The 14809-nt window shown below is 39.6% G+C and overlaps 1 protein-coding gene across 1 annotated transcript in view; it reads left to right on the top strand.

Annotated features, from left to right (window-relative positions):
* The window catches only part of CENPJ (centromere protein J), a 20794-nt gene that overhangs the window by 876 nt on the left and 5109 nt on the right, over positions 1-14809 (top strand). The window contains exons 2-10 of the mRNA XM_019525156.1: positions 1341-1848; positions 3470-3597; positions 4126-4421; positions 5428-5575; positions 6520-6625; positions 6872-8528; positions 10303-10435; positions 12820-12985; positions 14489-14731. Of these exons, the coding sequence (XP_019380701.1) occupies positions 1426-1848; positions 3470-3597; positions 4126-4421; positions 5428-5575; positions 6520-6625; positions 6872-8528; positions 10303-10435; positions 12820-12985; positions 14489-14731 (3300 nt within the window). The 5' untranslated portion in view covers positions 1341-1425. The remainder of the gene's footprint in view (positions 1-1340; positions 1849-3469; positions 3598-4125; positions 4422-5427; positions 5576-6519; positions 6626-6871; positions 8529-10302; positions 10436-12819; positions 12986-14488; positions 14732-14809) is intronic.

Here is a 14809-nt window from a genome sequence, read left to right as displayed (position 1 = left end):
TCCTCCCCCTCCCCCCCCCCCCGGGGCCGGGCGCCGCGACGCGAACGGGCGCGGGGTCCCGCTGAGGCCGGGTTTCCGGGCGGGCTCGGCTCGTCTCTGCAGTCCCGGGCTTAGCCCCGCCGTCAGGCCGCGGGGCCCACTCGGGTCGGGACACTTGGTGGCAGGCAAGTAGGGGTAGCGGCGGTTTACACGGCTGCTGCTCCCCGCTGCCAGGTTTCCAAGCCCACCTGGGCCAGATCAAGGCCAGGCTGCTGCGGCAGGGGTGGGTTGGGGCCGAGCTGCTACTGTGCAGCCACATCAGGGCGGCCTGGCCCAGGCACCTCCCCGCGGCTGCATCGGCCTCCTGTGGCACCTGTATGCCTGGTCAGATCTGGCCCTTGGAGGGTCCTGGCACTTCCTAGCCGGCCCATGGAGCAAAAGGTTTGCGTGTGGTTGGTCCCGAGCAGTGGTTCTCAGTCTTGTTGGAGTCAGGGCAGCCCTTGGAAGCCATCAGCTTTTGGCCTTCGCTTGTTCTTTGGCTGTGCAAAAATACTAGAGCAATTCTGTTGCAAAGAAGTAAGACCACAACAGGGCTGAGTGTTTTGGATATTGTGGATTCCTGTCTGAGGTCTCTGAGTTTATGTTGTGAACCATGTGCGAGGTGTAAGAAAACCTACAGCGCTAATGTTGCGCAGCACCCTTAAAAGAATTGACTGGCACTGCAGGCCTGGCTGAAACTCTCTGGTGTTGCCAGTGCTTTTAGTTGAAGACGCTGTCTTCAGTTGAATGCTCATGTAGGAATGTCTTCCTGACAACCACTCTTATGCCATTGTCCAGAATATTTTAAAATCTGATGGCTTCTTCACTGTAGTTCATTTTGATCACTGCTGAGTTTATACATACTATGATTTTGAGCATATTTGGGATGTCATTCCTTTATTTGATTGCAATTGACACTAAATTAAAAGGCTTAATTGTTTTGCTTGCCATTTATGAAGTGCTTTCCTCAGCAAGTACTACAGGCAGTCCTCAGACTTAAGATGCAGTTTTCAGGAACCAATTGTGTCTTAAGTCAAACTGTTGTAACCCAGAACCAATTTTTCCCATAGGAAACAATGTTATAAATGGGGGATTGGTTCCTGAGCCAAAGCCGGATACCCTATTTTTCACCAAAAATAACCCAGAATTTTTTTACTCAAATCAATGTTGTAAGTCGATGACCACCTATACTTTAAACAACTATTCAGTTTTTTGGAAATAAGTTAAAGAGATTGTAGAAAGGTGGCAGCTTTGTGTTATTTGTAGGTACATTTTACACTTTTTAAATCCTTTTCAACTCTAATTTAAAAATTTATTGACAGGTACTGAAAGTCAACAGTTACACTGCAGCCTTGCTGATTGTGCTACTACCTGCATAGCAGTTTAAATAGGAACAAAGTTTTCCAAATGTCAACCACTGCAGGTTTCAGTAGAGAACAAAACTTTACTGCACACTGGATGTCCAAGACTTCTCGTGCAGGAGTTATACTACGTCGTAGTTTCCATGACTTGAAAACTAATAGAGCCAGTCAGTCATCTAGAACTGCAGACATCACAAGCTACCCATTTGAAATGCTGCATTTTTCCAACAGCAGTTGTTCTGTAAGTGAAGACTCCATACATGAAGAAAAAACCTTGGAATCTGGCACTTCTCATGATCTTCTCCCAGGTACAACAGAAACAACTCTTCCTGCTCATTTGGGAGAAGAAAAACAAATATTAGCATTCAAAGATGCTTCAGCACAGCAAGAAACTGAGTTTATATATGACAAGGCGGATGATTGGAGTGAAGCAGATAACAGTGACCCACTTCTACAAAAGCTTGAGCAGGTAAAAAGGAAAGAAAACATAATTTTGACATGTATTTATTAGATTTTTTTGTCTCTAATTAATCTTCTGTCAGTTTCTAGATGACTGTAGCTGCCTGGGACAAAGATCTTGCTTGATTTCAGAACAATGCTAATTTGAAGAAGAATTTTCAAGCTGTGTTAATACTTTTCCCCTCATGCTACTCTGTGTTGGGAGCCTAATCCTACTTCAAATGCTTTCAATAGGAGTGGGATCAAATTCTGAAACACTGTTAGTTCTTAGTTCTGGAGCATCATGGTGTGCCTCTATATGAAATCAAAAAGTTCCACTTAGACATTATCATGGTTTCATGTTAATGTCATTTTCAAAACCCAGGACCCTTAGGATTGAAATGTATAGCTGAGTACATAACCAGTTTCTGATAATATTAAAAACTTAAACTGTGCGTACAGCTGTATATAGTATTTTATTAGAGAGGAGGAAAATGTGAATGGAAGCTTAATATTAATGTGCTGTAAAATGCTGAGTCTGCAGTAATTGTGAAGGGATTAGTGCTGTCAGTTTTATGTGAAATATTTGCTACTTTAATTATTCTGAAGTTATTGTTCATGAAGAAAGGAATGTATAGCTTTTAGCAATTACTTGACTTGCTATTTGATTGTAGTTCTAATTTATGTAACTTAGATATAGTCTACCTAAGGAGTCAGTTAGAAATTTAAAGAAAGCAAAGCCTTATTTATGTTAGAACTCCAGAGTCAAGTGTCACTAATAAGCTTACACTTTTTTTTTCTCCCAGAAGGTATATTTTGCATATTAAAAAAGTATATTTTCCCAATAGCATCAACAATGTGAAGCAGTTATTTTTCTCATATTGATATTTAATGAGGAGTTCTAAGAGGTTAAAGAATACTTGGTATCTTTTAGAAAATATTGACTTCCTATCTTGGAGCAGTTCCATTTTTTTGTATGTATTTGTTTGCTGCTCAAACACATGCTGTAACTTACTTTGCAAGTTACCCCTTTGCGGTTAGTAGCGTTTAGTACTGCTATTTAGTGTAAGGGTGAAAATTACACTGTGACCAAGGCCAATTGCTCAGTTTTTCTGTACTAGCTGTCATGCCTTCTAGGGGCTTTATAGTTTTTTGATGCTACTTATTTCCTTCTTGATTGTGAACAGCAGTTTCCACTGGAGCTGAGGTATCATGAATGTAGTATGAGTTCAACTGGGAAATGAACAAGACAAAGAAGTTCTAAGTAATGAGGATCCTGTTTTAATTTGGCATTTCAAGTTGTAATAAAAATATGGGAGAATAAGAGTAAGCAATTGTATAACTTGATTTTTTTTTAAGTTTTTTTTTTCACAATCAGTCTTCAACATTGTGTTTTTATTTACAAATTGGTCAATTAAAGGCTAGTAGAGCTAGTACAGGATTGGTCCCTGGTAGAAATAGCTTCACTATAGTGTGTGAGAGTGTGAATGCATAGAATAAAAATGGATAGGGCAACTTTTTTTAGATTGTGTTTAAATTGCAGTTGTTCTAATATAGTTGTGTTTTATGACAGGGCTGCTTTCTTGTCAGTTACTCCAGTGTATGTTTAAATAAACTTGCCTTCAAACACATTTACTTTTGTTTTTGAAAAGCTAAAGGAATTTCAACAGCAGAAACAAGAACAGTTGAAGAGGCAGCAGATGGAACAACTTCAAAGGCTTATGGAAGAGCAACAGAAACTACTTACTCTTGTATCTGGTCAACAAGCAACTCCTTGTAAGTACAGACATGAGCCATAACACATGCCTTAAAATAAACTATAATTTACAATTTTTAATATTAGATTTAATTTTAAATCATTGTTTAACTTTCACATTATGCTAGCATCCAAAGACATAGTCAGGGTTAATTCTTTTTTTATGTTTGGTGCATTTCAGACACAGTATGATGGAAGCTTGTCTTGAATATTTTTCTGCCTAATAGAAAAAACAGCTGTATTAAGCAAAATATGAAGTAGTATGAAACAAACTTTTTCCTTTCCACTTCTTTCTCTTCTCTGAACAGCTGTCTCTGAAAACTTGGTGTGTCATCACTGACACACAGTTTTCCCTGCCCATTCCCTCTCTTCCCATTTGCCCATCCCACAAGAATAGCTCCAGACTCAACCCTGATGCGAATAAAAAAGCCTGTCACACAGAATAGTCAAATATGTTTTAAGGGCATGTTGTTGATTGGGCCTCTAGAGAGAGGATCCACATGGGCAATCCCTAAGTTCAATAATAATACAACGGAAATAAACTCTTATTAGGATTTCTTTCTTTTCTTCTTTACCAGCAGAAGATCAGAGCCAAAGATATGGACATCCAGTTAGTTCAACCTCTGCAACACACCTGCTGTCAGTTATGTATCAGAATCATAGTGGACACATTGCTCGTCACCTGGGTGATTTTTCTAGTGAACTACAAAAGTTAAACAACAAGGAGTGCATCTTATCTTCGAAGAGCCATTTCTCTGCAAACTCTGTCTCTGAGAAACAACATATACAGTCATCTCTGAAACCACAAAGCAATCTGAAGAACAGTGAGGAAGACAAAAAAAACACTGGTTAGTCAAATCTTTGAAAGACGTATCTTTTGAAAGATTCTATAGGTTTTACATAGTTATTGATTTATTTTTGTTTTGTATGTACAGCAGTGATTCTTAACCAGGGTGTTGCAACACACTGGGGTACCATATTGGTTTTCTGCAAGATGGAGTTAAGCTTTCACTGAGTTAGAAAAGTTCGAGTAGGCAAGATCCTTTTTAGGGTGCCACACAATATTAATACTGGTAGGTGCACAAACACCCATGTATAATTCACAAGATAAATCCAGAGATTTCAAAGAGGAATCCATAGTGTCAAAAATATTCTGACCTGTTGTGGTCTTTCTGAATTTTTTGTATCAGAAGAATTGCTCTCTTATTATTTTGTATTCAAGAAACAAGTGAAAGCCAGTAGCTGGCACGGTCTCAGGGGTATTTTGAATCTAACAAGGAGTGTCTTGAATCCAAAAAGGTTGAGAGAGATTGATTTACAGGAAATTTGTCTTTGAAGTGTTGATTATGCTTTAGTTGCCTTTAACTGTGTACCATCTTTGCTGCTCATGGCCTCGTATTACTTTTGTTGAAGCTGCTAGTTATTTTCTAAAGTTGATGAGAGCAAAATCAAACTCTTTTTAATTATGTTAAAAGCTCTTGATGTGGTACTATGCTGTTTATAATTTTTAGCAATAAACCACAGGAAAACATAACATCACTACTAATATAGTTGGTAGATAACAGACTGGGGGAATGGTATATAATAAAGATGACATCACTGATACGGACTGACCTGGATAACTTGGCATGTGAAAACAGTATGCATATTAAATAGTCAGATGTAAAGTCATACAGAAATCTAGGAACAAGGAGCGTAGGCCATAGTCACAGTTACTCTGAAAAAAAAAGTTAAAGGCTCTGATGTGCAAAATATGACAGTGGTTAATTTCATCTGAGTGTTGTTTATGTTTTTGAAGTGTAAGCTGATTAGTGCTTTCAGGTTAGAAAGTGACATTTTCTTATCATTTCTTAGGAAAAAGCATTTGGTGTCTAGATAAAAAGATGGGAGAATCAGCAGAAGGTAAAGACTGTAATGCTGATGGGTTAAATTCAGAAAATGCAGATTTCTCTGAAGGTCCCAATGGAAGAAAATGCTTGCAAATGGCTAACACAGAAGAAAGGTATATCTAATTGTTTGCATAATGACATGGTTGTAAAGTAATTCTCTTGAACAAATTCTGAGATCTGATTGAAAGGAACTTAACACGCTTATTTAATACTCTCAATTCTGTACCTCCTAAGAGCTCTAACCAAGTGGTGTCCCATTTTGTTAGCCATTGTAGAAGCATAGAGTAAGATGGTACCATGCTCAAAATGGTTACCACCTGATGGCAGCTGTATTGGATATTGGATCTGTATCAGCCAATATGCCTCTTTAAATATCGGCTATCAGTATCAGCCCCCAACATCCCTGTTGGTGCACCCCTACACTTCACCTGCCTGATTTGTTATGGAATAACGGTGTTCTGCAGGCTTTATTCAGAAGTGAGATTTCAGGAATGAGAGGGAGGAAGATGAGAGACTATGCGTTTCAAAAAAATTGGTTGACAAGAAAGAAAGGATCAAGGTGCTTGTGGGAGACACTAAGTAAGGAAGGGTAAAGATGAGCATCGCCTGATAAGGTAGAAGGTGAAAATAATTTATGAATACACGTGAAAATAAGGACAAGAAATTTTTATGATAGTAGAAGGAGTGATAGTGAGAAGTGAGAAAAATGACTTGAGAGCATAATGTTGAGAAACTAAGAAACAATTTGATTTTCATGAAAGTTTATGGGCGTAGTCAAAGTGAGAGGGTCTAATCTTTGAACAAAGTAGCCATAAGATTTGGCCATGCCTTTTATAGTTAAGTAATACATTTTGAGAACAGTCAGTGAAAGATTAAAGTTAAACTATTTACTTTTGTCACTAGATATCTGACTGATTAAAAGATGTTATAATTTCTTACCTACTGATATAATAGGATTTTAGATATCATGCGTTTTTTTTTTTTAAACCCTTTAATTGTATTGCCTCTCAAAGATTTAACTTTTAACATTGCATTTTGAATCTTTAAATTATACTAGGCCTATTAAGGCTGGGATTCAAGACAGGAAACAGACATTTGAAGAATTCCTGGAAGAACAGATGCAACTGGAAGAACAACGCCTGAAGAAAAAAGAACAGCTACAGGTTAATTGTTAATTGCAATTGTTAATTGTTAAATGCAATTGTGGCTTTATATGTTTCTTCAAAATTTACTAGATGTTTACAAACAATGAAAAGCTTAGTATTCTATTGTTTGTATTCATGCAGTTTTTAAGCTCTTAACATTCTGACTTATCTTAAATGTTTCATGTATTTCTTTTATATTAGCATGTGTTGCTTTGTCTTTAAGTAAGTAAACTGAATTTTAACAATTTTTTTTTTGATATTTAGGAAGCAGAGAAATTGACTTCTCAGAAGCAAGTAACAAAATGGCCCTTCCTAAAAAGAGGAGAAGGCTTATCTAGGTTCACTAATATCAGATCTAAAATAACTAAGTATAAAGAAAGGAAAGCAATGTTTCAACAAAGTACTTCAGAGGACAGAAATATTGCTAAAGCGGACAGACCCCATATACAGAGGAAAACTGTGACTTTGAGCAAAGGCCTGGTTTCTGAGAACTCTGTTATTCCGTCCAAAAGGTATAATCAAACTATTAAGACAAAGAATGGTCATGCTGGGCAAGAAAGGCAGACCGTGATACTCAAGAATCATAATGGGAAGACTATTTTGCCATCAAAAGTAGCAGTCCGGACTGAGAAGAATCTAGATGAGCAGTTTAAAGAATCTTGCAGATCAGAAATCAACAATAAATTAGAAAATAAAGAGAACATAATGGAGTTTGCAAAATCTATTGAAATTGGCAGCAAATACAGAAGCAATTTACCACATATAGAAAAGTATCAGATGCCTACAGAGTTGACCAAAACAGCCTTCCTTTCCCAATGTTCTACAGGTCTCCCTGCAAAAGACCTAGAACTTTGTTTAGAGCTTTCATTCCAGAATAAGTTGGAAAACTGGGAAAAAGAAAAGGAGAAAGAGAACATGGAATTGGATGAATTTTTGTTTCTAGAACAGGCTGCTGATGAAATATCTTTCTCAAGTAATTCTTCATTTGTACAGAGGATCTTGGAACAAGATCAACAACTTTCAAAAGGCCGTAGAATATCTTCTACTCCTATCAAAACAACACAGCAGCAGATGAATACATTGGTTATTACAGCTATAAATAACAAAAATAAAGTGGACAATATCTCACAGAGAAATAAAAATGACAGAGCGGTTGCATACACAGTTTCAGATTTGGGGACATCTATTGGATTGAAGGATCATCCTAAGAAAACAGATAATAAAATATTTCAGATTTCTTCCACTGTAGCAATTCCAAATTTACAAAACACTGAATGGAATATAAATGAAACTAGGGGTGACGAAAGCAATGATTTTATGACAGAGTCTGAAGAAGAACTTGAGACCACCTTGACACGTTCAAATGAAAATGATAAAAAGTTCCTTTTGGGCAGTAGAGAAGACAATCCAGAATTCTGTGATAGAGGACCTGTCAAAGATACCAGCAAAGAAAGCAAAAGTGGAGATGCTGATCTTGATTTATCAGATAAAGACTATAACAGTGATGAATCCATTGGGGTAGCAAATCAAAGTAGAAGTAAAGTTTCTGGCTCTCAAAGAAGCTCGTCTTCTATATATAGAAATAATATTGAGTTTGATGATGATAGAACATGGAGTGATCTGGAGGAAAATGTGATTCAGCTTGAAGTTCCTAAAAATAGTAGTATTAAAATACCTCCCCAAAGTAATTCTTCTGATATGAGTGAAGTGTGTATCCCAGACAAAGCATTAAAAAGAAAGGTTGCTTCAATAAAGAGAGGAGATGATCTCCCCAAAGAGAGGGTGACGGACAATAATACAAATATCCCTCCCACATCAGATCTGATGATGAAGCTTTTTCCTTCACTGAAACCTAAGCAGAAGGCTGAGTCTTATTCAAAACAAGAAAACAAATCAAATGCAGAGCAGGAGGAATCGGGAGGTAAGAGAGAATGACAGGCTGAACACTAGATGTTAGAATATTGCAGTCATAAAATATGGAAGGAAACAAATGGGAAAAACCCCATTGGCATTGATTTACAGTTGTTGTTAATTTGATCATCATCGACCTTGTGAGAATGAACTTGGTTTGTGCTGTTATGACCTGCTGCTGATTATTGTAGCATTTCGGCATAGAGTAATAGGGGGAAAACTGTATGTGGTCAGACTGGGGCTTTGCAGAATTATTCTGGTGCCTGGAGTTAGGTGATCTTCTAACAGAACAAAAATACAGTCTTTTGCCCCCCAGAGAGCCTTCGGTCTAAGCAGAAGAGACTACAGATGGGTACAGGCAGAGAAGCATGAGGAACAGTAGAAAAAAGACACTACAAACTTTTTTTGCCTTGTTTATATACTTCAAGCACATTGTTTGTAGGTGTTATTAATCAAAGTTACTGAAAGGAGTTTATACCTGAGATCCATATTTAGGAACCAATTCTCAACCCATACAAAGCTTGTCCCCCCCACCCCCCGTGGTCTAAAATTCTCATCTTGTGCTAGTTGGCCACAACTATAATCTTTTTCCTTAGAATGTAATGCTAGGTTCTTAAAAAGAGATACAGTAGGTGCTTTACAGCCTTGCAGAATTCTCAGTGCCATGTAAAGTGCTAAGGCTTCCCTGGTACAGTGCAGAGGGAGAGTTGGACATCTGAAACAAAGATATGCAAAACTGTACTGGAGCTCTTTTATGCATGCCATGAGAAATGATGAGGGGAGGGGTGAGTCTTGAACCCTGAGTAGGACTTCTTCCTTGGCAGTGGTCATGGGTTTAGCAAGGAGGGAAAATAATGGGTATAGATACCTAATTTGGGGTTGTAGGAAATAGTATCTTTCTGCTCTAGATTTATAACCCTGAATCTTTTCCTGGACTTGAGTGTCTAAGCCAGCTATTCTTACTGATTTAACTATTTAACTATATTATATCAAGCAATCATACTGTTACTACCAGAAATTAAAAATATTACAAAATAAATGTAACCTTTATGTTATAACGACAGCGTGGAGGAATGGCATATCATTACTTCTCTGCTTGCTGTCTTGTCCGGGATCTTAGCTTGCAACTTTTGTTGCTGTTGTGAAAGCATCTAGCGTTCTGACTGGTAATTCAACCAATGTAGGGAGATGCTGAGTGATAATGTAAGTGTTAACTAACTGTTTCATTTGCAGAGTTGAACGGTTTACTCTGAGTAACATCAAACTTTGCCACAGGTAAGTGACATTGGTTTTTCCTTCCAGTCAAAGAGCCAAACCCAGGAAACCAAACAGAGCCTCTGGGCATTTGTGAGCCTGAGCTCAAGGAACCCAGAGAATATGCACAATTTACTTTCACTTCAGTGACTCAAATGGATAGGGTTTGGATAGGTAGGGGTAAGGGATAGGCATCCCCAGTTTGATCTCTATGAACAGTGCTATAGTTGCTCCCATCACAGTTTCAATCCAAGAGTATATCTGCTTGAAAAAAGAAAACATTTTCATATTTGGATTAATATTCCTTGCATACTTTCTTCTGCCAGAATAATATATTGAATATCTGAAATGTTTGAATGAGATGCACAGATTATTTTGATATTCAGTGACTTGTGTTTCATCTGCTGTAATATATGAAGACTTTAAAGTAAAAACGGGTGATGAAACATTACTAACATGACAAGTTGGTATATACCTTAATACTTTTAAATGAATGTTTCTTTAATAGCTGTCTGCCTGTTTCTTTATAGGAGATGCTGCTCGATCTCAGCTTTTGAGAGAGAAGCTTGTTGAGTTGGAGACAGAAATTGAAAGATTCAGAGCTGAAAATGCGTCTCTAACAAAACTCCGGCAAGAGCGAGAATGTTCCTTAGAAAACCTTAGGTAATTTTTCAGTACAGATATCTCAGTGTGTTTCATTTCTGTTGTGAAAACATTCCCATAATTGTTTAAAATCAATGTGTGTTACAGGTAATTCTAGCCTGAAAATTGACTCAAGAATTTGGTAGAAATTCTAACAGGACTTCCTAGGTCTTGGAATGCCAGAAGAGGGACAGAGGACAGATCAGTCTGGATGGGCTTAGCATATATACTCTTTCATTTAACATCTGCTCTGTGCCACTGAGCTATGGGATACTGGGCTACGTGGGCCTGTAGTCTGAACCAGTGTAGCATTTCTTATATAGAAGTCAGCACCCTTGTGCATCTAACTATGGTTTGTTGAAAATTAACTGGCAGGGACTGGGGGTTGGGGGGAATGTTCTCATGAGAGGTGGCAGGGACTGGGTCATAAAAAATAAAATTAGTAAAGCACTGAAACAGGTTACCCAGAGAGTAACCTGTGGAATCTCCATCTCTAGAGGTCTTTAAGACCTAATTAGCCAAAGCCTTGGCTGGGATCATCTAATTGGGGATGGTCCTGCTTTCAGCAGGGGGTTGGACTAGATGATCAAGGTCCCTTCCAGCCCTACTTTTCTATGATTCTGTCTTTCAGAATATAGCATAGTGGAAATGTAGGCCAAGAAATTGGTGATGGTTTATTTTGTACAATGAAGAAAGTAAAACTTGACTATTATTCGGACTTCAGTTGCTACCTTAATAAATTATTGATGTTTCTGAGGTGACAGTCTTAAACAGTGGTGCCCAACCTTTTTGGCAGGTCAGTGCCTGAGCTGGCATGGCGGGCACCTTCTGGCTGTGCAAAGGGGGGAGGGCAGGGGGGCTGGCCAGCCCCAATGTAGGCCTGTCGGGGAAAGAAACAACCAAGCCCTGTGGAGAGGGAAGGGGGTGTAGCTTGGCCCTGCAGGAGCAGGGGTGTGTGGCCCAGCCATGAGTGGGGAAGGTGGCCTAGCCAAGCCCAGCCTGGCCCTGCAGAGAGGGAAGGGGGCTTTTCTGGCCCTCCCAGGTGGGGGCAGGGGGGGCAGTAAGGGGGCTTGGCTAGGCTCCCTGTGGGGAAAGGGGCATGGCCAAGTGGGGAGGGAAGAGGTTGCAGCCTGGCCTGGCCTGGCCCTAGCTGGCTGTGTGGGCCTTGGGGTTTGGGAATCTGGCAGTGGAGGGGGTGGCTGTATTGACCATCTCTCCCCTGCCACACAATTTCCTGGCGCTGGCTGTTTGGTTGCATATTAATTCCTGGAAAAATCTTTCTGGCTTTCACAGACTTGTACTGGTGTAGAGTTGGGGACTGGAGGAATGCAAAGACAATACATTATGTTGAACTACTGTAGAAGTATAAATCTGGATATTAACTGAAGAGGTCTAGTCCAACCTCTAGTACTGAGGCAGAATCAAGAGGCTTTGCATGCTTCCAGGGTCCCGTGCAGTCCCCGTCATCTGGGACCACCACAGGTGGCTTACCCCTGGGGCAGTGCAGGAGGGCGGCTGGGTGTGCTGGTGGCTGAAGAAGGTGGTAGGGACAGTGCCCGGGGCGCTGGAAGCCTGAGCTTGGCAGACTTCTGGTGTCTCATGCACCATCCCCACCACCTTCTCCAGCCACCAGTACATCAGCTCCCCCCCTACCTCTTTTCCACGCTACCCCAGGGTCAAGCCAGGTTCTTCCCAGGCAGTGGGAAGATGGCAGGGACAGTGCATAGGGCACGGGAAGCCCCAGTGTGTGTGTGGGGTGGGGGGAGCAGTGCAGGGCTTCCTCCCCCCCCCCGCAAGCCTGCCTGTGGCCAGGGGGCGAACTGCCTTCAGCATCTGAGCTGCGAGGGTATTTCCCTGTGTGGTGGTGGTGTCCCCTGGGACCACTCAGGTATGGTGCTAGCAGGCTGGGTGGCGGCTCAGAGCAGTACAGGGCCCACTGGCAGCTTGACCCCAGCCACAGGCAGGCTCTGTTAGAGGGGGAAAAAAAAGATTGGGCCCCCTCGCTGTAACAGTGATGGAGCCCCTAAATTGAAATAGTGAGTTTTTAATTGTCACAATTAAAAACGCACCAATTAAAAACCCACCGTTTCAGTTTAGGGAGAACTAAACCCCCATCATGTGTACAAGCGGCCCTATTTTTTTTTTCTCAGGTAAAACATTGGTAAAAAACTGAGGAAATTCTTGTGAGTGGGAGCATCAATAATAGCAGTCAGAAAATTCATTCTCACTGAATGTGTAATATGTGTATTACACAAGTATTTACAGAGAGGAATTTTCCTGGGGGGTAGCAGACATGGTTTTGAATGAATGTGATACCAGTTTTTAAAATCTGGGGGGTTTTATTAGAAAATAAAAGCTTGCTGGTGGCTTGTTCCAGAACAAATGGCTGCATTGTGTTATTTCAGGAAAGAAATTGCAGACTTTGAGCAGCAGAAAACAAAAGAATTGGCCCGATTAGAAGAATTTAAGAAAGAGGAAATGAGAAAACTGCAGAAAGAACGTAAAGTTTTTGAGAAATATGCTACAGCAGCTAGAGCCATCCCAGATAAAAAAGAACGTGATGAAATTCAGGTATGAAAATATAACGATTAGTTTTCAATGTGAAAATCACAAATAGTATAACTGAAGAAGCTTCTGTCCATTAGTAATTCTCACATGAGACATTTTAGACTTTTTAAGTGCTTTTTGATTTCTGAATACAAAAACTTGAAGAATAAATAGCCTTTTTCTGTCAGGTTGTTCCACACCCTTTTTACATGGAAGCAATAAAGAAGAATATGACTGAAAGTAATTGGTTTTGACAGAACATTACTATAATTATTGTAGATTTGTAAACATGCATTTACTATAGTGAACTGAATGCCAGATAACCTAATTCATGTGTCATTTTGTTGGTAGCTGTGCTTAATATGGGACAACTGTTTCTTAACAGATGTTAGTTGTCATGCACCTTATGTACAGACATGCCTTCTTATTTCTGTTATGTTCACTTTTATCACTTTGAACTGAATAAAAAAAGTTGTCAAAGATGCACAGCCTAAATAGATCAGATCAATCTAAATAGATCAGAATAAAAAAGCTAGTATATATTTACTTAAAGAAATTTAAATATATGACCTTTGGTGAACTTGTTTGGGAGGGGAAAGTAAACAGCTGCTTTTTATTTCATTTTCATACTTTAACTTTCAGGCAGTTAAAAAAACTATTTCACTCATTATTGGTCTGTAACTATGAATAACTGTGTGATGGGTAGGGAAGTAGGATGGACTTTTTCTGGCAGTATATATAGCACTAGACATATAACAGATTTTATTTTTTTGGCTTGAAGTAGCTCCAAATATCATGTAGTCTGAATGGCATTTGTCAACCCATCTGGCCAGCTAGGGCTGTGTGTGCTAGCTTTATTTTATATCCCTGTTTAAAAAAAAGTCCAAGAATACAATCTTTAACATGATGAAGAAAGTCCCTTTTCCCTCATCTCTTTCTCTGCGACTTGTCTGTGCTTCATGTCTTGAAGTATAGACCTTGCAGTTGAGCCAGAAGCTATCTGAAGTCGCCTATCTCATCTTGGGCTGGTTGGAAGTGGGAGAGCCCTAAAGAAACTGGTGTAAGTTATGCCAGGCTACACAGAACATTTGCAATTGCGTGCCACAGCCCCACCCTTCTTATGTCCTTTATGCCAGAACCTGTTCAGGGGTTGTCTTAAGCTACTTTCATGTATCTTACTCGGTGTCTTTGCCAGTATAACTTTCTTGCTTGCCAGGGCTTTTTACACTGCTCTGACCTTTCTGCTAGCATAAGGGGAGCTGGTTGAAGGGTCGAGATCTTGTGATTGGGGAAGTGATAAATCAATTCTAATTATGAGCTGAATAACTCCTGCGTTTGGAGGAAAGCCCCACTTAACTTCTAGCCTTCAGCCATTCTTACAAGGCAGAATTCCCTTTCCTTGAGCCACTGTTCCCTGTGACTGTATCACTGATAAAAGATTTCTATTTTCTCTAGTTATGCATTTTAATATAGAAAAAATTCCTGGCCTGTATCCTGAACTACAGCTAATGCTTATTTATTATTAAGGCTTTAAAACAGCAGATTGCAGACTTGCAGGAAGACTTAAAACGGAGGGAGGCAAAATGGTCAAGCACTCGGGGTCGTCTTAGAAACCAGATTGAAGCTTTAACAAAGGAGAACGCAGAACTAAAGGAAGAGATCAGAATTATGGAAAGGTTTCGTCTAGAAGCCTGGAAGAAAGAGTCAGCTACTGAAAGCAAAAGGAAAGCTGAAAGCTGTGGGATAAGATTGAAAAGAGAAGAGTCTATGGTAAATTAAACTTATTTTGAGGTACTGTATTTACCTGAATCCAAGATAACACCCCCCCCATTAAAAAAAAAAAAAAAA

Source organism: Gavialis gangeticus, unplaced genomic scaffold (assembly GCF_001723915.1).
Source record: "Gavialis gangeticus isolate Ggan-Ray unplaced genomic scaffold, GavGan_comp1, whole genome shotgun sequence".
Taxonomy (NCBI): Eukaryota; Metazoa; Chordata; order Crocodylia; family Gavialidae; genus Gavialis; species Gavialis gangeticus.
This window is presented reverse-complemented; position numbering and strand designations above follow the sequence as displayed.